This window comes from Sapajus apella, unplaced genomic scaffold (assembly GCF_009761245.1).
Source record: "Sapajus apella isolate SASKATOON/1434 unplaced genomic scaffold, GSC_monkey_1.0 scaffold68, whole genome shotgun sequence".
NCBI lineage: Eukaryota > Metazoa > Chordata > Mammalia > Primates > Cebidae > Sapajus > Sapajus apella.
In genome coordinates this window covers 4,153,339-4,180,838 of record NW_022437008.1, presented here as the reverse complement: position 1 = coordinate 4,180,838, position 27,500 = coordinate 4,153,339, and the positions used below count along the sequence as shown (strand labels likewise).

Below are 27,500 nucleotides of genomic sequence, written 5' to 3'. Positions count from 1 at the left end.
TTTTTTTTTTTTTTTTGAGACGAAGTTTCGCTCTTGTTGACCAGGCTGGAGTGCAATGGCACAATCCCCGTCACTGCAACCTCTGCCTCCTGGGTTCAAGCAATTCTGCCTAGGCCTCCCAAGTAGCTGGGATTACAGGTGTGTGCCACTATACCTGGCTAATTTTGTATTTTTAGTAGAGACGGGGTTTCTCCATGTTGGTCAGGCTGATCTCGAACTCCTGACCTTAGGTGATCCACCCGCCTTGGCCTCCCAAAATGCTGGGATTACAGGCATGAGCCACCACACCTGGCAGATTCTCCATTCTTTTTATTGAGACATGGTCTTTCTCTGTCACCCAGGAGTGCAGTGGGGCCATTTTGGCTCACTGCAGCCTTGACTTCCTAGGCTCAAGCAGTCCTCCCGCCTCAGCTACCCAAGTAGCTGGTACCACAGACGCATCCACCACACCTGGCTAATTTTTTAATTTTTTGTAGAGACCAGGTCTCACTGTGTTGCCCAGGCTGCTCTTGAACTCCTAAAGTCAAGCCATCCTCCTGCCTCCGCCTCCCAAAATGTTGGGATTACAGGTGGGAGCCACCTGACCTGGCCAGGTCTCCATTCTTGACTAGGTATACTTTCAAAGAAAGTATATTTCAAAGAAACTTTGGGTATATATGACTATGTCCTTATATGTCAGTAATTGATTATTGGCAGGCCGTTTGTCCTTTATTTTTCTTATATAACCAAGTCCAACACTAGTTTGAGTTTGGTCATTTCCACAGATTAGGGCAGTGGTCCTGAAAGTATGCCAACTATTTGGCTGCACTGCTAAAACAAGTAATGGTGGTGCTCTGTTCATCGTGATCTAGTCAAGACAGCAGAACCACCTGGGAATTTACTTACAGGAAACTGACTACATATGTGGAGGACGGAAAGAGCACCAAGGGAGAGATTTGTAACTTGAGGAAACAGCTAACACTCTAGAGCTTAGAGAACAAAGAGGAAGAGATGGATTTGCCACTATCTGAGAGCTCTCAGGAGGGGTTTCAGCCCAGCAGTAACTGGTTTTGGCAGTCTAGTGCTGGGAGAATGGAAGGAATTTGCAAGCAAGGCACAGCTCCCCTCAACTGCTAGAGAGCTACTGACAGAATTGGAAAATAAAATGCCAAGTCCCTCTCCATTTATGCCTTTTAGTCTCTCTTAAATGGACATTAAGGCAAAGGAATCTGGGAAATGTCTTTAACAGAGTCCCAGCCCCAGCATCACAGAATGGAGAATGGCATGGCTGGAGCTGAAACATGACAGGAAAATAAGCAGCATATGATCTTTTTAAAATTTGCTGGAAAATAAGTTTATTCATTTTCCAAGTTTGTTTTTCCTCCCAGAAACTTTTCTTAGAAATGTTATTACTTCCGGCTGGGCATGGTGGTGCACGCCTGTAATCCCAACACTTTGGGAGGTCGAGGTGAGTGGATCACGAGGTCAGGAGTTCAAAATCAGCCTGGCCAATATGGTGAAACCCCGTCTCTACTAAAAATACAAAAATTAGTGAGGCATGGTGGTGCACGCCTGCAATCCCAGCAATGACTGACAAAGCCACAGTGCTGTGTGTCCTCTGGTCTCTGATGAAGTATGACTCCTGGCTAAAGGCTTTACCATATTCCTGTACACATAAAGTTTCTATTTCTATCCTGAGTGTGTCCTCTGATGTCTGATTAGGTTTGACTTCCAACTAAAGCCCCGCCCACACTTTCTGCAAATATAAGGCTTCTCTCCTGAATGTGTCCGCTGGTGTCTAATGAGGTGTGACTGCCTGCTAAAGCCTTGCCCACACTCCCTGCACACATGAGGCTTCCCCCCTGAGTGTTCTCTATGGTGTTTAATGAGAGTTAACTTATCACAAAAGGCTTGCCCACACTCCCTGCACAGAAAGGCACCTGAGTGTGCCCTCTTGTGCCTGAATAGGTTAGGCTTCTGCCGAAACCTTCTACCACACTCCCTGCACATAAAAGGCTTTTCCCCTGAATGTGTCCGCTGGTGTGAGATGAGGGTGGATTTATCATTAAAGCCTCGTCCACACTCCCTGCATACAAATGGCTTCTCCCCTGAGTGTGTCCTCTGGTGTGTGATGAGGGTTGACTTCCGGGTAAAGCCTCGCCCACACTCCATACATACAAATGGCTTCTCCCCCGTGTGTGACCTCTGGTGTTTGTTAAGGTTTGACTTCAGGCTAAAGCATTGCCCACACTCCAGACAGACATAAGGTTTAACCCCTGAGTGGGTCCTCTGGTGTGTTTTAAGGTTTGATTTCCAGCTAAATTGACGCCCACATTCTGTGCATACATAAGGCTTCTCTCCTGTGTGTGTCCTTAAGTGTCTGATGAGGTGTGACTTCTGGCTAAAGCCTTGCTCACAGTCCCTGCAAATGTAAGGCTTCTCTCCTGAATGCGTCCTCCTGTGTCTGATGAGGTGTGAATGCTGGCGAAAGCAACGCCCACATTCCCTGCAAACATAAGGCTTCTCCCCAGTGTGCGCCCTCTGGTGGGTGATGAGGTTTGACTTCAGGCTAAAGCTCTGGCCACATTCCTTGCACACATAAGGCTTGAGCCCTGAGTGTGTCCGCTGATGTGTGAAGAGGTTCGACTTCCAAGAAAAGCCTCGTCCACAGTCCTTGCACACATAAGGTTTCTCCCCTGAGTGTGTCCTCTGATGTGTGATCAGGTTTGACTTCCAGGTAAAGCCTTGCCCACATTCCCCACACACATGAGGCTTTCCCCCAGAGTGTGTCCTTGGGTTTCCGATGAGGACTGACATACTACCAAAGCTCTGTCCCCACTCAGTGTACATGTAAGCTGTCTCCCCTGTTTGTGTTTTCCGGAAGCTAAGGAGGTTTGACTCCTTGATAAAGCCTGGCCCAAACTCTTCATAGTTGATTTCTCCAAATCCTGAAACTTCTAAGCCATGCAATCCTTTGTCTGTTTCCTCAAGGTTGGCCTTCTGTTCAGGGCTGGGCCCTATATGCAGCACTGTGTCATCTTCCTTGGACCATGCTGGCTGTTCTTCAGGTGGGCTGGAGAGTGCCTCTGAAGTGCCACTTTTGCTTACTCTCCCAAACTGGACTTCGGAGTCTTCTCTCTCTTGAATCCATTCTGCTTTGCCACTCAAGCAGAACAGATCTTGCTGCTGTTTCTGATCTGGACAGTGTTTTCCCTGCTGGAGAGGATTTCCTGCACATAAACTTGAAGACAGCTGAGGGAGATGACTCAGCCACACGTGCTGGCTGAGAGCTTGCTGACTGGAGAACATCAGAGGGCAGGAGGGACAAAGTTGAATTTCTGGCTTTGATCCTGCTGAAGAAAGAACATTTTCAGAGGGGTCGTAGGTAGGGCCATGTAGGCAATTTTGCCTCGTCCGTTGGTCATTCATACCATGTTTACATCACAAGCTCTCTCCCAGTTAGACATCCTTCCCAACATTTATTTTTACTTTCACTTCATGCATTACATTTTCTTTTGATGTTGTTGTTGTTTTTGAAACAGAGTCTCGCTGTCGCCCAGGCTGGAGTGCAGTGGTGTGATCTTGGCTCACTGCAACCTCCACCTTCCAGGTTCAAGCGGTTCTCCTGCCTCAGCCTCCTGAGTAGCTGGGATTACAGATGCCCACCACCACGCCCAGCTAATTTTTGTATTTTTAATAGAGAAGGGGTTTCATCATGTTGGCCAGGCTGGTCTCAAACTCCTGACCTCAGATGATCCACCCGCCTCAGCCTCCCAAAGTGCTGGAATTACAGGCAGGAGTCACTGTGCCCAGCCCTATGCATTATGTTTTCTATTGCAAGAGTTGGCAAACTCACCTGGCAGGCCGAATCTAGCCTGACACCTGTTTCTGTGTGGCCTGCCAGCTAAAAATGGTTTTTACCTTTTTAAAAAGGGGTTGAACTCAAAAGAGAGAGACAGAAGAGGAGAGGTGGATGGGGGGGAGAAAGAAGTAGGAGGAGCAGGAGAAGAAAAAGGATGAGGAGAAGAAAGAAGAAATGACAAAGATTGCATGTGTTCTCAAAACTTAAAATATATACTAAGTGACCCTTTACAGAAAGGCATATTGACTCTATCCTATTGCAATGTAGAAAACTCATACAAAACTCTTACTTTCATTTTCACATTATCTGACAAAAAGTATTCACAAGTTCTAGAAATCAACCAAAACGATAAAAATAAATTGAGAAATATTTATTTATGAAAAACACTGGCCTCAGGTAAGAACAGTAAGATTCTGTGACATTATTGCTGGAGTTGCTCTTACCCTCCTCCCCCTCCCCACTAGCTTGGTTAATGCAATGTTTATAGTAGAGCAAGTTATAAAATGGCCAGGGTTGCTGCTACTAGAGGGGACTCACTTGATTTAGAGTGGATGGTGAGGAACCAATGCCCAGTAGAGCTATCATTAAAAGTCATGATCTAGGTCATGAGAGAACAGGAGTGGCCAGCAATTGCTGTCTAAGGCTGCAGTCTTGGTTGACACCAAGAAGACTGGCAGATGATCCAGAAATTTGGCAAGAAGGCTCTTAAAATTAGACAGCCAGAGAGGGGCTTGACAAGCCCTCCACACAACTCTGGCTGACTGGAAGGCCCAGGCAAACCAAGAAAGACAGCAAGTGGGTGGGAGCAAGCTATCCACACATCCCTGCCTGACAAAGAGGCTACAATCAGGGCAGAGGAAAAATAAGATGGCTCAGTGGTAAGTAAAAAGCCTTGAAATCCTTAAAAACAACCTGAACTTTCAATGTACTTCCCAACCCACACACCATTCATACAGGTGGGAAGGCTTCCTGACTCAGATCTTTAAGTGCCAAAGACAGCTTAAAGTGCCAATTCTTGCAGGCCGCTAAGCTCTGCAGCCACAAAGTCGATATCTAGGAAGCCAAGATCGAAAATGAACAGAAGAATAAAATTTTAAAACCATGCAGAAACATCGTTTTCACAGAGGAGACATATTCCACAAATTTAGTCTAGAAAAGTGACTAAACAAAAAGCAGCAATGACAATCTTCAGGCAGGAAATGCATTCAGGTATCAAAGGGAGTGCAACAGAACATCTAAAATATCCAGGTTTCTAAGAGACAGGAAGGAGTAACCCATACTCAGGAAAAAAAGCCGTCAATAGAAACTGTCACTGAGTAGGTCCAGACTTAAAGAAAAAAAAAAAGACCCCAAAGCTGCTATTATAAATATGTTCAAAGGGCTGAAGGAAATGGTGTAATATGGTTTGGCTCCATGTTGCCCACCAAATGTCCAACTGTAATCCCCAGTGTTGGAGGTGGAGTCTGGTGAGAGGTGACTGGATCATGGGGGCAGTTACTTCTGAATAGTTTAGCGCTATCCCCTTGGTGCTGTTCTTGTGATGGTGAGTTCTCATGGGATCTGGTTGTTTAAAAATGTACTCCCGCCACTCTCTTGCTCCTGCTGCAGTCATGTGAAGTACCTGCTCCTACTTTAACTCACGCCAAGACTGTAAGTTTCCTGAGGCCTCCCCAGAAGCTGAGCAGATGCCAGCATCATGCTTCCTGTACAGCCTGCAGAACTGTGAGCCAATTAAACCTCTTGTGTTTGTAAATTACCCAGTCTCAGGTTTTTTTTTTTTTTGAGATGGAGTCTCTCTCTGTCAGCAGGCTGGAATACAGTGGCACGATCTCAGCTCACTGCAACCTCTGCCTTCCAGGTTCAAGCGATTCTCCTGCTTCAGCCTCTGGAGCAGCTGGTACTACAGGCGCCTGCAACCATGCCCAGCTAATTTTTGTAGTTTTAGCAGATACGGGGTTTCACCATGTTGGCCAGGATGGTCTTGATCTCACCTCATGATCCACCTGCTTCAGCCTCCCAATGTGCTAGGATTACAGGCATGAGCCACCATGCCTGGCCAAAGCTTTCTTTATACTAATGCAAGAACAGTAATGCAACATATACAGTGTGTAAAAAAATTAAAGTATAATAACAGTGATTCAACAAATAGAGAATATCAGCAAAGAAAGAAACTGTTAAAGAGAAACCAAAAGAAATTCTGTAATTAAAAAGTAAAACAACCAAACCTTAAAAACTACTAGAGCATATTTGAGTGTACAACAGAATGAGCGAACTTGAAGACACAGCAATAGAAATTAAACTGAAGAACAGAGTAAAAAAAATACTAAAGAGAAATAAAGAGCACCAGAAACCTGTGGGAAGCCATCAGGCAACCAACCTATGTCTAATGGGAACTCAGGAAGAAAAGAGAGAGTAAAGAGCAGAAAAAAATCCCTCAAAAAAAGGCTAAGAACGTCCCAAACTTAATGAAAAACATTGATCCAAGAATCTCAAGGAATCCCAAGTAAGATAAATAAATCCCCAGCTAGATACCTCATAGTCAAACAGGTGGAGAGAATGAAGGCAAGTTGTGAATGCAGCAGGAGAAAGATGACGCAACACGTTAAGTGGGGAAAATAATATGATTCATGTTCCAGCCAAAATGCTAAAGAAGAAGGAGGGGACAAATGAAATGAGGAGGAGGAAACAAATGAAAGGCATCTTAATTGGAAAAGAAGTAAAAAAATCTCTTGTTCACAGATTATGTAATTTTGTATGTATAAAATTTCAAGAAAGCAATTAGAAGTCATCATTGTACTTAGGCCCTAATATAAATATGTAAAAAATAATTGTATTTCTATATATTAGCAATGACTATTCTAAAAATGAAACTGAGAAAACAATACTATTCACAATAGCATAAAAATAATAAAATGCTAAGGAATAAATGTGACAAAGCAGCACAAAGTTGGTAAACTGAAAATTAAGGCTGGGCATGGTGGCTCTTCTGGAATCCCAACACTTAGGGAGGCTGAGGTGGGAGGATTGCTTGAGGCCAGAAGTTTGAGGCCTGCTTGGGCAATACAGTGGGATGAAAAAACAGAAGCAAAAGAGAAAAAGGAAAGGAAAGGAGGAAAAGAAGAAAGTTTTTTTTTTTTTTTTTTTTTTTTGAGATGGAGTTGTGCTCTTGTTGGCCAGGCTAGAGTGCAATGGTGCAATCCCGTCTCACTGCAACCTCTGCCTCCTGGGTTCAAGCGATTCTCCTGCCTCAGCCTCCCAAGTAGCTGAGATTACAGGCATGTGCCACCACACCTAACTAATTTTGTATTTTTAGTAGAGATGGGGTTTCTCTATGTTGGTCAGGATGGTCACAAACTCCTGACCACAGGTGATCTGCCTGCCTCGGCCTCCCAAAGTGCTGGGATTACAGGCCTAAGCCACCACACCCGGCAAGAAGAAAGATTTTTTTAAAGAAAATTAACACTGTTGAATGAAGTTAAAGTTCCAAATAAATAGAGAAACAGTCATAGATTGGAAGGCTCAATATTATTAAGATGGTGATTCTCCCCAAAATTTATTGGTAGACTCAACATTATCATGGTGAAACCCTGTCTCTACTAAAAATACAAAAATTAGCCAGGCGTGTGGGCACACACCTGTAGTCCCAGCTACTCAGGAGGCTGAAACAGAAGAATCACTTGAACCCGGAAGGCGGAAGTTGCAGTGAGCCAAGATCATGCCACTGCACTCCTGGCTGGGTGACAGAACAAGACTCCATCTCAATAAAATAAAGAGGCCAGGCTCAGTGGCTCACACCTGTAATCCCAGCACTTTGGGAGGCTGAGGTCGGTGAATCACAAGGTCAGGAGTTCAAGACCAGCCTGGTCAACACAGTGAAACTCCGTCTCTACTAAAAATACAAAAATTAGCCAAGTGTGGTGGCAGCCATCTGTGATCCCAACTACTCGAGAGGCTGAGACGAGAATTGCTTGAACCCAGCAGTAGGAGGTTGCAGTGAGCCGATCGGGCCACTGCACTCCAGCCCAGGCGACACAGCAAAACTCTGTCTCAAAAAACAAAACAAAACAAAAAAGATAAAGTAGGTAAGCCACAGATTGGAACATCTGATAATATTGGAACATCTGATAATCATTCAATAAATCACTAAATGATTTATTTTAAAAAATTTAAATTAGCAAGAAGAAAAAAACTAAAGAATTGAAAAGTCTTCATAAAAGAGCAAATACCAAGGCCAATGAATGAACATATAGAAGGATGCTCAAACTCAATACTAAGCAAATTACAACTACTATGAGAGGCCATTTCATACCCAAAAATGATCAAAACCTAAAGTCTGACCACACAAAGTATTAGCAAGGACGCAGGGCAACTAGAATCCTCATATGATAAAGTGCTATGTGAGTATAAGCAATTGCTACAGGTTGAATTCTGTTTCCTCAAAAATGACATATTGGAGTCCAAACCCCTAATATCTCAAAAGGTGACTTTATTTGGAAACAAGGTAGTTGCAGATGTAATTAGTTAAGATGAGGTCATTAGAGTGGGCCCTAACCCAGTATGAATAATGTCCTCACAAACAAGGAAAATGTGGACACAGAGACACACACACAGGGAGAATGCTATATGAAGATGAAGGCAGGGATCGGGGTACTGCTCCTCCACACCAGGATTGCCAGCAAACCACCAGAAGCTAGGGGACAGACATGGGCCAGATTCTTCCTCACAGCCCTCAAAGGGAACCTACCCTACCAACACCTTGATCTCTATGTCTAGCCTCCAGAACTGTGAGAAAATAAACTTTGGCTAGGCGTGGTAGCTCATGCCTGTAATCCCAGCACTTTGGGAGGCTGAGGTGGGCAGATCACCTGAGGTCAGGAGTTCGAGACTAGCCTGACCAACATGGTAAAACCCTGTCTCTACCAAAAAATACAAAAATTAGCCAGTTGTGGTGGTGTGTGCCTGTAATCCCAGCTAATCAGGAGGCTGAGGCAGGAGAATCGCTTGAACCCAGGAGGCAGAGGTTGCAGTGAGCCAATGTTGCGCCATCGCACTCCAGCCTGGGCAACAAGAGTGAAACTCTGTCTCAAAATAAATAAATAAACAAACATCTGTTGCTTAAGCCACTCAGTGTGTGGTACTTTGCTGTGGCAGCCCTAGAACACTAATGCAACAACTTTGGAGAATAGTTTGGCATTACCTTATCAGACTGAACAGGTGCACATTCTTTCACTCAGCTGTTCTACTCCTAGGTACATACCCTAGATAAACAAGAGTTTATGTGCCCAAGGGCACATCTATCAGAACATTCACAGCAGCATTCTTTTTTTTTCTTTTTTTGAGACAGAGTCTTGCTCTGTCACCAGGCTGGAGTGCAGTGGTGCAATCTCGGCTCACTGAAACCAAACCTCCACTTCCTGGGTTCAAGCAATTCTTCCGCCTCAGCCTCCCAAGTAGCTGGGACCACAGGCGCGTACCATCACACCCAGCTAATTTTTGTATTTTTGTAGAGACAGGGTTTCATCATGTTGGCCAGGATGGTCTCGACCTCTTGACCTCATGATCTGCCCACCTCGGCCTCCCAGAGTGCTGGGATTACAAGTGTAAGCCACCGCAACTGGCCCACAGCAGCATTCTTTAATTGGTCAAAAGAATACACTGGTAAAAATGTAAATGTCCAACAAAAATGGAATGGATAAATGAATTGTATTATAATTATGCATATAATACAATATTATATAGCCATAACATGAATGAAGCAGAGCTACATATACCAACATAGTACAAAATTAGCATCGGTGAAGAAAGCAAACTATAGCCAGTTGTGGTGGCTCACGCCACCCAGCACTTTGGGAGGCTGAGGCAGGTGGATTATGAGGCCAGGAATTCGAGGCCAGCCTGGCCAACATAATGAAACCCCATCTCTACTAAAAATATAAAAATTAGCCAAGCATGGTAGCACGTGCCTGTAGGCCCAACTAGTCAGGAGGCTGAGGCAGGAGAATCGCTTGAACCCGGGAGGCAGAGGTGGTAGTGAGCCAAGACTGAGCCACTGCACTCCAGTCTGGGCAACAAAGCAAGACTCCATCTCAATTTAAAAAAAAAAAAAAAAAAGCAAAGTACAGAAGAATGCACATAATATGAAGACACTGATATAAAATTTTAAAATATTCCAACAATACAGATGATTTAGTGATTCATACGTATGAAGGAAAGAATAAAGCCAGGCATGAGAATTATAAGTCCCTAATACTGCAAAACAATTCCCTTGGAGGGATGGGTATGGGATACCATCAGGGAAGGGGAAATGGGGGCTTTGACTGTTTAGGTAATTTTTTATTTCTTAAGCTGGGGCACTGGCACATGAGTATGTATGTTATTATCAGTCATAGCTTAAGTATTGTGTAATAAGTTATGGGAAGTGGAGATATGGTGGTAATCTTAGCATACAAATAATTTCTCGACACTAGAAAGTATCTAGAAGGGTTGTAGACTTAATATTCATAAGGTAGATGCAGGTTTGTTTGCTTGGTTTTTTTTTTGAGACAGAGTCTCACTCTGTCACCCACGCTGGAGTTCAGTGGCGCAATCTCGGCTCACTGCAACCTCCGCCTCCTGGGTTCGAGTGATTCTCCTGCCTCAGCCTCCTGAGTAGCTGGCATTACAGGTGCGCACCACCACACCCAGCTAATTTTTGTAGTTTTAGTAGAGACAGGGTTTCAGCATGTTGGTCAGGATGGTCTCAAACTCCTGATCCCATGATCTGCCCTCCTCAGCCTCCCAAAGTGCTGGGATTACAAGCGTGAGCCACGGCCCTCGGCAAGGGGAGATACAGTTTTTAAGATCAGGTAAGAAAGATGACTATGAATGAGAAAAGACTAGGCATTATAGAGAAGCCAAGTGAGGAAGGGAGGCTTCCTGGTGTAGGGAAGAGACAAGGAAACCAGGGAAGTCCCTCCCTCAATTGAAGATTATGTTCCGGAAGGAAGGCCATGTCAGGCAACCTTCCCCTTGGCTTAGGAGGCCTGGAGAAGAGCTTCTTCCCAGTATCTGAGAGATGTCTCCTCCTTCCCTAGCTGCCAAGCTGTAGACTATCCCATCAACCCCACACTGACACTCACCAGGACGGAGGTCCAGAGAACATTTTCTCTCCTCTCTCCAGGGCTCTTCCCCTCGCTCCAGCTGAGCAATGAGTTTTGGTTTGGAACATGCAATTTCTGCTCATAGAGAAGAGAATTATGGGCTCAAGAGGCCATTCAAGAACTCAGAGCTAAATGGGTGAAGAAATGCAGAGGATACAAAAGACCAATGAACAGTTCTCTCTCTGAAGTAGAAGGGTTAACTAAGGAACGGTGACTCCAATCAGAAAAACAGCATATTACTAACAGTTGGTGGATGAAAATCTCCTGGGTTTAGAGCAAAATAAAGTAAAGACAGCGCCCTCAAGCCTTGGGAAAGGGGCCTGGAAATGCAGTGTTATCCATAACATGAATAAATCAATCTATCTGCTTTCAATTCTACTAAATCCAGATTTACCCAGAGGAAAAAGGTAAATTGTTTTAAGCCCAATTCTAAGGCAAAGGTGCTCCACAGGTGGCCCTTCCTCAGAGTGGGAAATACTATGTAGGACAGACTTTAAGTGCCAAGGGAGGCCATTCTTACCCAGTGAGACCAGGTGGTTATAGGTTTCCAGCATCACCTCCCTGTGCAGGGTCCTCTGAGCAGGGCTCAACAACCTCCACTCCTCCTGGGTGAAGTCCACAGCCACATCCCTGAATGCCGCAAATGCCTTTAACACAAAACATACCTCTGTTCATCCAGGAGCCTGTCTTTCCCACAGTTTAGAAGAGAGGTCAAGGCCAGGCGCAGTGGCTCATGCTTGTAATCGCAGCACTTTGGGAGGCCAAGGCGGGCGGACCACCTGAGGTGAGGAGTTCGAGATCAGCCTGACCAACATGGATTAACCCCATCTCTACTAAAAATACGAAATGAGCCCAGCATGGTGACAGGCGCCTGTAATCCCAGCTACTTGGGAGGCTGAGGCAGGAGAATCACTTGAACCCAGAAAGTGGAGGTTGCAGTGAGCCAAGATTGCGCCACTGCACTCTCGCCTGGGCAACAAGAGCAAAACTCTTGACTCAAAAAAAAAAAAAAATGAGAGGTTAAAAGCCTTCCCTCAGGGAAGTAGGAAAGATTTCTAGACCCTGCTTTGGATTGTGACCTTGGCACCAAGGGGTCAAAGACCATTATTCTCCTATCTCTGCCCAGCCAGCATCACTTAAGCACCTATTACTGTCCATATCCCAGGCTGGCTGCCATGGAGGATAAGAACAAACCAAAGCCCTTACACAGAGGGAGTTTTAACACTAGGCAGGCAGAAAAAGAAAACATCACACAAGTACCACCAAATAGTAAAGCATCATCTTGCTGAGCCTGAAAATGTTCTGAGACTGCTTAGTCTCAGTATTTCTTCTACTGGAAGCAGTGACGCCCCTGGGGGTTAGGGGCAAATAACTCACCAACATATATAGTTTCCATAGCAGGACTCACTCCCTCCTCTACCAAATGCTGCCACGTGCCTGCTCAGGCCTACGGAGGGGAAGTGGGTGCTGATGAAGAGTGTGGACTCAACCTGCACTATCTGGCCGGGTGCGGTGGCTCAAGCCTGTAATCCCAGCACTTTGGGAGGCCGAGGTGGGTGGATCACGAGGTCAAGAGATCGAGACCATCCTGGACAACATAGTGAAACCCCGTCTCTACTAAAACTACAAAAAATCAGCTGGGCATGGTGGCGCATGCCTGTAATCCCAGCTACTCAGGAGGCTGAGGCAGGAGAATTGCCTGAACCCAGGAGGCGGAGGTTGCGGTGAGTCGAGATCACGCCATTGCACTCCAGCCTGGGCAACAAGAGCGAAACTCCGTCTCCAAAAAAAAAAAAAAAACTGCACTATCTGGATTTGGAACCCATCTCTGTCCCCAACTAGTGTTACCTCAGGCACTAAATGAGTCACTCAGCATATCAGTTTCTCCTGTGAACTAAAAATAACAGTGCTCATCTCACAAGGTTATGGTGAGGATTAGGATCGCTGTGAAGGACTCAGACAACTGCCTGCTGCACTGCCTGGCCGTTCTATGTAAAATTCCATGCCCTCATGTGGGTTTCCTTCCCCTCTTCTGCTTCACTGTGCTCCTTTAACCGTAAGATAATACATGATACTCATTCCTCTTTTGTGGCTTCCCGCTAGGCTATCAGTTCCACGTGCATGGCTGGTCCACTGTGATTACCCTGGCGTCTACAACAGAATCTGCAAACACTTAGCAGTCAAATATTTTTAAAAACTGAAAATGATTTATTATTATGAGACAAGCAACAAAGTTTCAAATGAACCTCTGCTACCTAGAGAGCAGTACTTTGGAGGGCGGGAATATATAACTGTCCTTGGCATAGAAGTTTGGTAAGCTTTCCAAATGAGTCTGGAAGTTTAGCACCGGGATTCTTCCCAGCCCAATACTTACTCTCTTTGGGTACAATCTGCAGTCCCTAAAGTGGTTTAGTTTGACCCATATAGTGCTTTAAAACTTGTGTTTACATCAATTAAATGTCAGAAGATTTCATATGAAAATCTCAGTCCATGGGTTCTGTAAAATATCCATACATCTGACCACCCTGGGCTCTGCACTGCTGTTGGATCACAGTTGGCTGACGGTGACTCATGCTGGTTGGTGGTCTATCAGCCAAGGCACACTATTGGAGACTGCCTCACCAGCTTCATTCATTTAGGTACATGTCTTATCTCTGATCTGATGTTTTGCATCCCCTTCTCAGAATGCCGCCATCACTCCTTGAGGGTATGACATTGTGTCTCTAAAACTAATTCCACACTGTACCCGTCCCAGGGAACCTCTCCTACATTTCCTGTCCCCTACCAGCAGTACTATTCTACACTGGCTGGACTACGAAATGGCCTTAAGACTATCCACATCCAGTTATATTGATAGCTGTCTCCAAACCAGCCAGTCCCAATGTACTTAATCCCAAGGGAAGAGCACAGATGACTGTGAGCTTTGGTTCTGACCCCTTGTCTCTCTCTGGCTACACTTCAGAGCTACCTGGGTAGTGTTTAAATGATGGATTCTCGAGTCCCACCACAAATCAATAAACCTGGGGATGGGGCTTGTGTATTTTAAAGGCTCCTAAAAGCACAATGATGGTTGTGAATCACTGGGTCAGAGAAATTTCAAGAGGCAGAGGTCACTGTAGGATTGAGGATCAGGAAAGTTCATGAGAAACAGGTAGTCACTGTTGAATCTAGGTGGTGGGTACGTCAGTGTTCAATGTAGAAGTCTTCCTGTTTTTTCTGTATGTCTGAAACTGTTCGTAAGTAAACACTGGAGAGAAAAAGACTATTCAGGCACTTGCCTAGTCCCTGTTGTGCTCTGCTTTCACAACCCCTTCTCGGAACATACAAACACACACCCCTCGAAAATCTCAAATGAAGGAGCTACATTAGAGGGCAATTAATGTTACTTTAACACATTTTACACAACTAGTTATTCCTCCAGCCCTGGAACAATTCATGCTTTGTCTGAGAACCATGCAATGGAAGGCGCATTGTAAACACTGTGGGGCTGACCCTCATGATCCACTCCAACTCTATCCCACTGAGTAGCAACACAGCTAGCAGCTTGGGGGAGTAACTGGTGTAACAGTAATTCACCTGCTTGCCAGCTGAAAAATGAATGATAACCAACAAGCCACAAGAAGCCTGCTGTGGGATTCTAGCAAAAGACTTCTTCATTTGTAAGATGGAGTCACAGGAGGTCAGCACTTCCTGATGCTCAGAAGCATGGGCCCAGATTACCCAAGAGAGGCAGCAGGGCTTAGTGCACTGGCTCAGTATGTGGTCCCTGAACCTGCAGCACCAGCTTTCCCTGGGAACTTGTTAGAAATAAAAATTCTCAGTCCCCATCCTAGGGCTACTGAATCAGAAATTCGGTTGGGGGGAGCCCAGCAATCTTTTTGTTTGTTTGTTTGTTTGTTTTTTTATATGGAGTTTTGCTCTTGTTGCCCAGGCTGGAGTACAATGGCATGATCTCAGCTCACTGCAACCTCTGCCTCCCGGGTTCAGGCGATTCTCCTGCCTCAGTCTCCCGAGTAGCTGGGATTACAGACACATGCCACCATACCCAGCTAATTTTTGTAGTTTTAGTAGAGACGGGGTTTCACTATGATGGCCAGGCTGGTCTGGAACTCCTGATCTCATGATCCAGCCACCTTGACCTCCCAAAGTGCTGGGATTACAGGCGTGAGCCACCACGCCTGGCCTAAGTTGCTAAAGTTCTTTAGGCCACTAAATTGGTACACAGAAGTGAAGTGCTGCCATAACAAAATACCTAAAACACAGTGTTAGCTTTGGGAGCAGGACCTGTGCAGAGGCTTGGAAAGCATCCAGGAAAACTATTAGCACAGGCTAGAAAAGCAGTAAACAAACTGCTAGTGGCGACTAGAAAAATAGTGAGAAAACTGCTCGGGCAGCTTGAATTAGGCAACTCGTGTTATATATTAGCAAAGCTATTGCCTGCATAAACTTGGAAAGCAGAAAATATACCTGATGAATTTTTGAATCTAGCTAAAGAGATCTCCAGAAAGCCTGTTAAAAGTTTCAGCTGGATGTTTCTAGCAACATATAATAGTATCAAGAAACAGAAGAGCTAAAGAAGCAATTATAGAGCTTGCAAGCATAATTTAGAGGGAATATAGACAAGTCAGGACTTGCTGGCTTGGAAAGAAAATTGTTTTGTATCTTCAGTCTCTCCAGCCAGCACGTGTCTCAAAATAAAAAAATACACTCAGAGTAAAGATCAAATCAAGAGTTTAGCTCAAAGACCAAAACTTTAGGACCTCTGAAGTATTAAAGGGATGCCTTGGAGTCTCTAAGCTAGAAAGAAAGGCTTCTTCTGAGAGTCTCCTTTTTTTTTTTTTTTAAGGCAGAGTTTTGCTTTTGTTGCCCAGGCTGGAGAGGTAATGGTGCGATCTCAGCTTACAGTAACCTCTGCCTCCCGGGTTCAAGCAATTTTCCTGCCTCAGCCTCCCGAGTAGCTGGAATTACAGACATGCACCACCACACCCGGCTAATTTTGTCTTTTTAGTAAAGATGGGGTTTTTCTATGTTGGTCAGGCTGGTCTCGAACTCGTGACCTCAGGTGATCAGCCTGCCTCAGCCTCCCAAAGTGCTGGGATTACAGACGTGAGCCACCGTGCCCAGCTGGTTTCTGAAATTCTTATGAGCACTGTCCCACAGTACCGACACCTTGCCAAAGTGAGAGGCCTATCTGACTGTGATTCCACTTCTGTCTAACAGAGCAGTCCCAAATCTGGTACATGGGAAGCCCACAGAGCTTTCAAGGAAGTCCAAAAGGATCTAAAACAGTTCAAAATGAAGAGGCCTCCTCCACGCCAAATTCCTGTCCTTTCTGAATGGAAGTGTCTACTGCAGTGTGTCTCTGTGTATTAGGTTGGGAGTGTTTGGGGTGGAGGGAAACAAATGACTTGTCTTTTTAGTATACAGGTATCTGACTCAAAAGGGATCCACTGAAGAAGCTTTAGCCACATCCAGACTGTTACACTTAAGATACTGGACTTTTGAGTCTGAAGATAAAACTTCTGGGGATCTTGGGAGGTGGGTGAGTTTATCTTGCACATGGTAAGGGTATGAATCACTGGGACCAATAAATCATGTCTCCCTGTATCCACTCACCTATGTTATCCCCTTCTATGATGACTGGACTTGGCCATGTGACTTTCTTTGGCCAAAAGGACATTAGTGAACATGACAAAAGCCAAAACCATAAAAGTACTTCTTACCTGGGGCTGTCCTCTCTTCCTGTGTAGAGAAACCCAAGACCATGTGACCAAGCCCAAGCCCACATGGAAGACAACCAAGAAGAAACTAGGCACCCCAGGCAACCAGCTTCCTAACTGTCACACATGGACAGTCCTCCAGCCCTAGTCAAAATGCCAGCCAACTGCAGCAAAATGTGTGGTCCCAGCAGAATGCCAGACAGCAAGACCAGGTGAAACCTGCAAAACCTACCTGTGCCTGCCCAAACTACAAGCCTACCAAATTCTGTGCTAATAAGTGATTTTAAGCCATTGATGTTTAGGGTTGTCTATTATGCAGCAAAGGCTGATATGCTGATAGAGGAATCATGTCATATGAAAAATACCTGATGACTATCATGACCACTGGCTTGCTGGCGTGACCATGATATCAGAAACTGCTAAGCCAGTCTTGGAGAGCAGCAGAGTCGGTCCTCCCGTTTCTCACTCACTCCTGGGCATGGATTCATTAAATGGGAAAGGGAACCCATTGACCTGACCTATTTTTGTTTTTCTCCCCTTTTTTCTCTAATAAGATAAAAAATGGATGTATCTAAGCTAAAAGTATACATAAGATGACTCCCCTGTGGTAACAATAAATACACCTGCAGACTGAATAATCAGAACATGACATCAGACAACAGGATATAACATTTGAAATGAGGGCTGCCCTAAATATCTCAGATACTGAAATGAGCCACTAAAGGTTTCTGAAAAGTGATGTTACTGCAATGTTGGGGAAACTGAGGATTACAGAAACATGTGGTGGGTGGCAAAGGACCATGTCAACATTTGGAAACAAATGAGGACACTACTGAGAACTTTCACATGAGAAGAAAGAGATCGGAGTTGACAGGTCTACCCTGGTTATCAAAACCTGCACAGTGTAATAATTAAAAGCAAATAAAAAATTGCACAGTAAGGTCAGGTGCAGTGGTGGCTCACACCTGTAATACCAGCACTTTGGGAGGCCCAGATCAAGACAGGCTGAGGCAGGTGGATCACCTGAGGTCAGAGGAAACCCCACCTCTACTAAAAATACAAAAATCAGTCAGGTGTGGTGGTGGGCACCTGTAATCCCAGCTACTCAGGAGGCTGAAGCAGGAGAACTGATCAAACCTGGGAGGCGGAGGTTTCAGTAAGCCAAGATTGATTGCACCATTGCATCCCTGCCTGAGTGACAGAGCGAGATTCTTTCTCAAAAAAAAAAAAAAAAAAAAAAAAAAAAAAAAGGCATGCCTGTAATCCCAGCGCTTTGGGAGGCCAAGGCAGGTGGATCACAAGGTGGGGAGTTCTAGACTAGCTTGGCCAACATGGTGAAAACTCGTCTCTACTAAAAATACAAAAAATTAGCCAGGCATGGTGGCACACACCCGTAATCCCAGCTACTCAGGGCAGATTTATTTTCAGAAAAGCAGGGAATCTGAAATTTTGGGTGAAATGTCCCAATTGCCAAAAGCTGAAAATGCTCTCAAATGTAGAATTCAGGTCAGACTATGTCAAACTCCTCCTTGTTCTATGTGAATAGCTAGTCTGTATCTTCACCTATGCATATTTATTTATTTATTTATTTTTGAGACAGTCTTGCTCTGTCGCCCAGGCTGGAGTGCAGTGGCACGATCTCAGCTCACTGCAACCTTCGCCTCCCAGGTTCAAGAGATTCTCCTGCCTCAGCCTCCCCAGTAGCTGGGACTACAGGCACGTGCCACCACGCCTGGCTAATTTTTTGTATTTTTAGTAGAGATGGGTTTTCACGGTGTTAGCCAGAATGGTCTCCATCTCCTGACCCTGTGATTTGCTGCCTCGGCCTCCCAAAGTGTTTGGATTACAGGCCTGAGCCACCACGCCCCGCCACCTACACATATTTAAAAACCTTAAACCTTAAGCAAGTCCATTAGCCACCATAATCCTTCCACACTGTAGCAAGAGTCCAGCCTTTGAAACTAGCTATGCTTCCTTGCTGCCTCCCACTGGAAAGTCTTCCCTCTAATTTCCAACTTACCAAACCGGTCAGGAGCAGCTGAGACAGCCCTACTTCTGGGAGTCCTCCCCAATCATTTGAAATTAGAGGCATCTCTGCTGTCCCTGCCCTTCATCCACATAACTGAACAATTAAGCATGTATGTCACTGTACTTTTAACTGCTCCATATGTGTTGTTCACAATTAACTACTTCATGAGTGACTGCGGTATGGATGGAGCAGAAAGGAATGCTGAGGGAGAACTTCTGTTAGAATGAGCCCCTCTTCCAAGACTATGAATGAATTTTGCCCATTACCAATTTTTTGCCTCCAGGGCAAGTAAAGGTTATGGGATCCATTCTGTTGACAGGCAAGATGGAATTACAGGTAATTCTCACCTCTTTTTTGGCTCTCAGGAGCTCTGTGGCCATTTTTCTGGTCTCCTGAATGCTCTTCCTGGAGAAGGGCAAAGCCTCAGAAGACAGATCTGGGGATGTGAAGATAAACAAGAGTGGCCTCGGTGGAAACTCCCTCCCCACGAGGTGAAGCACAGTCCGCGCCAGATCCCCACAGCTGGGGTCAGGGATGTCACAGAAATCAACGAGGAAGCCAATTTCTATCCAGAGGGGACCCACAATGACCCAGCACCCTCAAGCTCAGCCTCAAGCTCGGGCCAGGGAGTGAAGTCCTTGTCCCCAAGCAACCGAATGAGGGTTTCTCTGTAACCCTGTGGGCTCGAATCAAAGGAAAATGGCCTGGAGGTGCCCACAGGAGAGCGCCCGAGTACTGAGACAGCTCTGCCACTCCCAACCTGCGTCCCCGTGAGTAACACGGGGACACGCAGAGGGGTATGCTGATTGCCTAAAGGGCACTCACGGAACGCAGGTGCACGCTGCGGATCCTGAAGGCAAAGGTCAAGTAACGACGTGCAGAGGTGTGCAGAAGACGTGAAGAGGGAAGCCTCCCCGAGTATCAACCGGCCTAACGGGCCGCGCCCACTGACCGGAAGTGCTTCTGACGTCAACGCTACGCATTGAAGGGGGGTCGGGAGGGTAGCCGAAGTGACCGCAGAGGCCTCTGGGGATTGTAGTTTCAGCGCTAGAAAGATGAGCAGTCGGCTTCGCGCACACAGGGGGCCTCTGACATCTGCACAGCGTACACAACCAAATTTAGGAGCCCACTGTTAAGATGCTAAGAAAGTGATACTGACAAGTTTCTCTGCTGCCTAATGAGATTTACTGGCCGCCTAAGCATCGCGGGACCGCCGAAGGATTCTGGAAAATGTGGTCCTGGCGCTCTACGGATGACCAGTGTGCTCTGACCTTGAGCTGCAGGTGACTTGAGCTCACCACGCAAGTCTCCGTCCTGGTGCGCCGTTCCCCGAGCAGATGCCAGGTCGGGATGGATGCGGCTCAGGGAGAGACGACGCTCTGCGGGAACTCCTGGCGTGGGGGCGACACCGGCCCTGTATCCCCTAGAGTAGGAGGGTTGCCAGGATAAGGAACCCCAACGCTATTTTTAGGGAGAGCGGGATTGGCTTGGGGCAAACTCGCGGAACGGAGATGGGGGAGACTGGTCGCATGTCCCTAGGATTTTAGGGGATGCAGGCTGAACTTGGGATGAACAGCAAAAGATCCCCTGGTGGTAGCGGTGGTGAGGAACCGAGGCTTGATCCGGAAATTCCCGAGATTTTTACTGAGGCTTGGGTACAGGTGCGGCCTGGAGGAAACTTCCGGAGGGTGGGAGTGGAGGTGGGGTGGTGGTGAAGAGGAGGCAGAATTCTGACCGATTGTTCAACAGGGGTGTATTCTTTTTGCATTGATTTTATTTTTAAAGATATTACATTAAAATACTGTGTATCTTGATTACTGAGGTTCTTTTGTGCCCCTTTAAATTCTGTATCCCCAGGACCGAGCATTTACAGAAGTGAGGCCAGGCTTCTGGGCATCAAGTAGCTGGAAAGTCGCTGAGGAACTTTCTCTGAATTGTTGTTGTGAGTGAGTGATCTTTTCCTTTCCTGACTTTCTTAATATCCACAATTGTAGCCATCCCTCCACAGCCACACCCACAAGCTACCTACAAGGCCTACCATGAAGCACATACTCAAAGATTATTTTTAAACCTTCACACTCCACACCCTCCAGCATGTCTTCCAACATCCCTTTTTGCCTGGAGAAGTAAAAAACAAGGTTGCATGTTAAGTATCAGCCTCTGCCATTGGGTGGGTGTTTAGGAAGGAGGATCCACCGAGAGCCCTATGACCTTGCCAAAGATTTAATATCTAAAAATGTAGAATGCTTGTAAGAGAACTCAGTGGAAACCAAAGCCAGGCATGGGGCTGGGCTTTAAGGAGCACAAATGAATAGGAGGGACTAGAAAACTTCAGAAAGATATGGTGGTGGGGGGTGCAGTGAGGATGTGGGATCCTGATATAATCCAGATCCCTATGTTTAGATATATGTGTACAAAGGGAGTAAAGAGAGACCCAGGCTGATGGGGTATTTGTAATAAATCAAACATAACAAACATAACATAACAGCAGGTCAAGTGACAAGGGGACTCTCAAGTGATAAGCAGCAAAAGGAGTATCAAACTCCACAGAAATTAACCATCAACAAGACACCTAAGAAAGCATTTATGGGGCCGGGCGCGGTGGCTCAAGCCTGTAATCCCAGCACTTTGGGAGGCCGAGGCGGGTGGATCACGAGGTCAAGAGATCGAGACCATCCTGGTCAACATGGTGAAACCCCGTCTCTGCTAAAAATACAAAAAATTAGCTGGGCATGGTGGCGCGTGCCTGTAATCCCAGCTACTCAGGAGGCTGAGGCAGGAGAATTGCCTGAGCCCAGGAGGCGGAGGTTGCGGTGAGCCGAGATCGCGCCATTGCACTCCAGCCTGGGTAACATGAGTGAAACTCCGTCTCCAAAAAAAAAAAAAAAAAAAAGAAAGCATTTATGGCTGCATTAGTTTAAATCAAAGGTGATAACTATCACCTGAGCGCTCCGTGCCAGGTTCAATGATACACCCACACCTGCGTCAGCCTCGGGAATCTGAACCACCTGTCATATCTGTGCTTTAAGGAGTCCTATTTCCCACTCTTAACTGGCTTGAGGTGTGAAAATCCATCTAAATTATATTAAAAAAAATTTAGTCATACCCATCAAGGGAACATGTCTAGTTAAAAAATTAACTCAACATACATAAAAATCAGCAAAAGCAAAAAATTGAAAAAATATTATTTGAAATTAAAAGCCACACCAACCACTGTGTCACTGATAAGTTAAAGAAACTGACCGGCAAACCAGGAAATACACTGGAAGAAGCAATAGTGAAAATATTTTAGATCTAAACCTAGGGAACGAGGCTACCTCAGTGTCCAAAGATATCAGCTGAAGAGTAGTGCCAAAGAAAGCAATAAGTTATTAGCTCTCTACACACTTACAGAAGAAACTTCTCATTTGAAAACCTCAAAGTTTTAGGTAAAGATTATTACAAAAAAACGAAGAACAAACCTCCAGAATCTTGGGTACAGAGGGTGGTCTGGTGGGAAGAGAGGGAATTACTGCCAGCAATGAGTCAAAAAAGTTATTAAAGATTAATTTCAAATGAAAAAACTGAAAACCAAGACTTACAGAATGAAACTAAAACCATGGCTAGAGGAAAACTTTTACACTGAAAGTAGCCATGACTTAGAAATTAAGGCAGAAAACTAAGGAGTTACCAGTTACCCTTCAGATTAGAAAACTAACAGAATAGGGGCCGGGCGCGGTGGCTCAAGCCTGTAATCCCAGCACTTTGGGAGGCCGAGGCGGGTGGATTACGAGGTCAAGAGATCGAGACCATCCTGGTCAACATGGTGAAACCCCGTCTCTACTAAAAATACAAAAAATCAGCTGTGCATGGTGGCGTGTGCCTGTAATCCCAGCTACTCAGGAGGCTGAGGCAGGAGAATTGCCTGAACCCAGGAGGCGGAGGTTGCGGTGAGCCGAGATCGCGCCATTGCCCTCCAGCCTGGGTAACAAGAGCAAAACTCCGTCTCAAAAAAAAAAAAAAAAAAGAAAACTAACAGAATAACAGGAAATCAAAGAGGGAATAAATAACCAGATGGGGCTGGGATGCCGGGTTTATGGGGGAAATGATTCTCCATATTAAAGGAATACAAGAGACAGAAAGAGAAGAGAGGGCAGGAACAGCCTCCCCCCAGAGGTTACTCCAAGGGTGTGGGGGTCTCTCCCTCTCAAGAGGCTGTTTCCTGTGTTTCCTGACTCCCCATTTAAAAAAATTATAGTCTCAAAAAAAAAAAAAAAAAAAAAAAAAAAAAAAAAAGAAAGATGGCTAGTCCACGTTGAGAAATGTTGTGGATGTAAAATACATTTTTAAAAATTCTGAATACTCAATATAAAAGAAAGAATGGGCCGGGCGCAGTGGCTCAAGCCTGTAATCCCAGCACTTTGGGAGGCTGAGGCGGGTGGATCACGAGGTCAAGAGATCGAGACCATCCTGGTCAACATGGTGAAACTCCGTCTCTACTAAAAATACAAAACATTAGCTGGGCATGGTGGCACGTGCCTGTAATCCCAGCTACTCAGGAGGTTGAGGTAGGAGAATTGCCTGAACCCGGGAGGCGGAGGTTGTGGCGACCTGAGATCGCGCCATTGCACTCCAGCCTGGGTAACAAGATTGAAACTCTGTCTCAAAAAAAAAAAAGAAAGAAAGAAAGAATGGGCTGGGTGTGGTGGCTCACATCTGTAATCCCAGCACATTAGGAAGCCAGCACAGGAGGATTGCTTGAGGCCAGGAGTTTGAGACCATTCTAGGCAACATAGCAAGGCATTGTCTCTTCAGAAAATAAAAAAAAATTAGGCCAGGCACGGTAGCTCATGCCTGTAATCCCAGCATTTTCGGAGACCAACCCAGGTGGATCCCTTGACGTCAGGAGTTCGAGACCAGTCTGACGAACATGGTGAAAACTTATCTCTATAAAAATACAAAAATTAGCCAGGTGTGGTGGTGTGCACCTACAGTCCCAGCTACTAGGGAAGCTGAGGTGGAAGAATCACTGGAACCCAGGAAGCAGAGGTTGCAATGAGCCAAGATCATACCACTACACTCCAGCCTGGGCAAAACAGTGAGACCCTATCTCAAAAAAACAAAAAAAGGTCCGGTGTGGTAACTCAAGCCTGTAATTCCAGCACTTTCAAAGGCTGAGTGGGGTGGATCAGCTGAGGTCAGGAGTTCAAGACCAGCCTGGCCAACATGGTGAAACCCCATTCCTACTAAAAATAACAAAAAATTAGCCAGGCATGGCGGCGCACGCTTGTAGTCCCAGTGACCCCAGAGACTGAGACAAGAGAATCGCTTGAACCTGGGAGGTGAGGGTTGCAGTGAGCTGAGATCGCATCACTGCATTCCAGCCTGGGAGACAGAGCGGGACTCCATCTCAAAAAAAAAAAAAAGTCAAAAAGAAAAAAAACTGACACTGGTGAGGCTGTGGAGAAAAAAGAATGCTTATACACTGTTGGTGAGTGTGTAAAATAGTCCAGCCAGTGTGGAAAGCAGCCTGGAGATTTCTCAAAGAACTTAAAACAGATCTACCGTTTGACCCACTAATCCCATTACTGTGTATCTACCCAAAAGAAATCATTCTACCGAAAAGACACATGCACTTGTATGTTTGTTTATCACAGCAGTATTCACAATAGCAGACATGGAATCAATACAGGTGCCTATCAATGGTAGATTGGATAAAGAAAATGTGGTACATCAAGCTCATCTGAACCATGGCCTATAGGCTGCGTGTGGCCCAGGATGGCTTTGAATGCTGCCCAACACAAATTCATAAATTTTCTTAAAACATTATGGGATCTGGGGGGATTTTTTTTTTTAGCTCATCAATTGTTAAGTGTATTTTATGTGTGACCCAAGACAATTCTTCTTCTAATGTGGCCAAGAGAAGCCAAAAGATTGGACACCCTGTGGTACATATACACCATAAAATACTATGCAGCCATAAAAAAGAATGAAATCATGTTCTTTGCGGCAAGATGAATGGAGCTGGAAGTCATAATCCTAATCAAGTTGATGCAGAAACAGAAAACCAAGTGCTGCACATTTTCACTTCTAAGTGGGAGCTGAGTATACACACAAGGACATAAATATGGGAACAATAGACACTGGACTACTAGAGGGTAGAGGGAGAGGGAGTGGGTTAGAAAACTACCTATCTGGCCAGGCACGGTGGCTCATGCCTGTAATCCCAGCACTTTGGGAGGCCGAGGCAGGTGGATCACCTGAGGTCAGGGGTTCAAGACCAGCCTGACCAACATGGAGAAACAGTAACTCTACTAAAAATACAAAATAAGCCAGATGTGGTGGTGCATGATTGTAATCCCAGAGTCATGTGCAGTGGCTCAATCTCAGCTCACTGCAACTCTACTGCCCTGGTACAAGCCATTCTCCTGCCTCAGCCTCCCAAGCAGCTGGGATTACAGGCTCCCGCCACCATGCCTGGCTAATTTTTGTATTTTTAGTAGAGACAGGGTTTCACCACCTTGGCCAGGCTCGTCTTGAACTCCTAACCTTCATGATCCACCTGCCTCAGCCTCCAAAAGTGCTGGGATTAAGGAGATACTTGGGAGGAAAGAGATGAAGATCATCTCCACCAGAAAAGGTACAATGGGAGATCTCTGGAAATTCCTTGAGTATGCGAGAGAATGCTGTCTTCTAAACTGGAGAGCTCAGGAACTAAGAACCTGATCCCAGTGTCACATCGTCCGGCTCCGTCTGCCCCTTTCAACCCCTCTATAAGCATCATGGTCACCTCCAAAGATCATAGGAGAGATGATTATCTAATATCTACCATTTACCTTCAGGTACTAAATCTCAGATTTTGGCTTTGCACTTGCAAAATCTACATGAAAGCACTACTGTCTACTAACTAAGTGAATTCACAGTAAAATGAAACGAAAAATTAGCCTTCACTGGGGGACTATTGAAAATAATATTCCTGATCAGTTCCATAATTCCCTCAAGCCAAATAATTTCATTATTTGATACACCTGAGTAGCAAATGAGTTCAATGACAGTGAAGATAAAATCAAGAATATATTGAAGGACTTGTTCATTGCAAAACTAGTACCTATACGTATGCAAGGGAGACACCCAGCAGAAATCACCTTAAGTGATCAACATTAACATTTACTGGCTGGGCATGGTGGCTCACGCCTGTAATCCCAGCACTTTGGGAGGCGGAGGTGGGCAGATCACAAGGTCAGGAGTTCTAGACCAGCCTGACCAACATGGTGAAACCTTGTTTCTACTAAAAATACAAAAATTAGCCGGGTGTGGTGGCATGCACCTGTAATCCTACCTACTCAGGAGGCTGAGGCAGGAGAATTGCTTGAACCAGGGAGACAGAGGTTGCAGTGAGCCGAGATCACACCACTATAGTCCAGCCTGGGTGACAGAGTGAGACTCAAAAAAAAAAAAAAATCACTAGTGCAACAAACTGATGTTCTGTCTCCTGATGTGATACACTGAGGCCAACACCAGGTTACTTCTGTGGTATTAATTCCATAACCAAAATCATGCAGAAAAAAAATAAGCCAAACGCCAATTAAGGGACAATTTCCAAAATAATGGGGGCTGTGCTTTTCAAAAACATTGGTAAAATGAAAAACAAAGGTCAGGAATCGTTCCTGATTTATAGCAACTTAAGAAAGAGACATCTATCAGAAAAGTTCTAAGCCTCATTTAAGGCCCTGCTAATTTCTTCTCTCTGTAAAGTCGTTATACCCACAGCTGGCATACTCCTTTACCCACCATAGCCACAACACTCATCTATATGGAGTTATGCAGCTCTCTGTTCACCTACACATGGCTTATTTCTTGGGAGGCTGAGGCAGGAGAATCGCTTGAACCCAGGAGGCAGAGGTTGCAGTGAGTCAAGATCATTGCCATTGCACCCCAGCCTGGGCAACAAGAATGAAACTCCATCTCAAAAAAATACAAAAAGGAGCCGGGTGCGGTGGCTCATGCCTGTAATCCCAGCACTTTAGGAGGCCGAGGCGGGTGGATCACGAGGTCAAGAGATCGAGACCATCCTGGTCAACATGGTGAAACCCCGTCTCTAATACAAAAAAAAAAAAATTAGCCGGGCAAGGTGCCGTGTGCCTGTAATCCCAGCTACTCAGGAGGCTGAGGCAGGAGAATTGCCTGAACCCAGGAGGCGGAGGCTGTGGTGAGCCGAGATCGCGCCATTGCACTCCAGCCTGGGTAACAAAAGCGAAACTCCATCTCAAAAAAAAAAAAATAAAAAATACAAAAAGGAGTCAGGCACAGTGGCCCATGCCTGTAATCCTAGCAGTTTGGATTTCTCTCAGGAATTCAGTTCATCACGAGTCCTCCACCACTCTCAGTCCCATAGAAAGTCAAGATTTTTCTTTTTTTTTTTTTGAGACGGAGTTTCGCTGTTGTTACCCAGGCTGGAGTGCAATGGCGCGATCTCGGCTCACCGCAACCTCCGCCTCCTGGGTTCAGGCAATTCTCCTGCCTCAGCCTCCTGAGTAGCTGGGATTACAGGCACGCGCCACCATGCCCAGCTAATTTTTTGTATTTTTGGTAGAGACGGGGTTTCACCATGTTGACCAGGATGGTCTCGATCTCTTGACATCGTGATCCACCGGCCTCGGCCTCCCAAAGTGCTGGGATTACAGGCTTGAGCCACCGCGCCCGGCAAAATTTTTCTTATCATGGAAGTGAAAGGCATTATTTTTCTACATTCTAATTGCAATAAAATTAGAAGTTGTGCTTATTTTAACAAC

The 27,500-nt window shown here is 45.5% G+C and overlaps 2 protein-coding genes and 1 long non-coding RNA gene across 6 annotated transcripts in view; 1 reads left to right on the top strand and 2 right to left on the bottom strand.

The window, feature by feature from the left end:
- Nucleotides 1–712: 712 nt before the first annotated feature.
- On the bottom strand, nucleotides 713–19,706 carry ZNF875 (zinc finger protein 875). Of its 4 annotated transcripts, none has more exons than XM_032248973.1 (5): nucleotides 19,555–19,695; nucleotides 19,077–19,165; nucleotides 11,501–11,627; nucleotides 10,960–11,055; nucleotides 713–3,332 (listed from the first exon to the last, which is right to left on the bottom strand). In XM_032248973.1, exons 2-5 carry the CDS (start codon nucleotides 19,107–19,109, stop codon nucleotides 1,669–1,671), a joined length of 1,920 nt encoding a protein of 639 aa, XP_032104864.1. In that variant the 5' UTR covers nucleotides 19,110–19,165; nucleotides 19,555–19,695; the 3' UTR covers nucleotides 713–1,668. The 4 variants fall into 4 exon arrangements, with proteins under 4 accessions (XP_032104864.1, XP_032104865.1, XP_032104867.1 ...); XM_032248974.1 differs by having other exon boundaries at nucleotides 713–3,329; XM_032248976.1 differs by lacking the exon at nucleotides 19,077–19,165 and having other exon boundaries at nucleotides 713–3,329; nucleotides 19,555–19,706.
- Nucleotides 16,357–17,045, top strand: LOC116530720. The gene is made up of 2 exons (XR_004260112.1): nucleotides 16,357–16,522; nucleotides 16,731–17,045. It is a non-coding gene; the product is annotated as an uncharacterized LOC116530720 (long non-coding RNA).
- A 2,427-nt stretch (nucleotides 19,707–22,133) lies between the features above and the next one.
- ZNF383 (zinc finger protein 383) overlaps nucleotides 22,134–27,500 on the bottom strand; it is an 11,455-nt gene continuing 6,088 nt past the window's right edge. The window contains exons 2-3 of the transcript XR_004260110.1: nucleotides 26,183–26,185; nucleotides 22,134–22,144 (exon numbers count right to left, since the gene is read on the bottom strand). The gene's annotated coding sequence lies outside the window, so the exon portion shown is untranslated. The remainder of the gene's footprint in view (nucleotides 22,145–26,182; nucleotides 26,186–27,500) is intronic.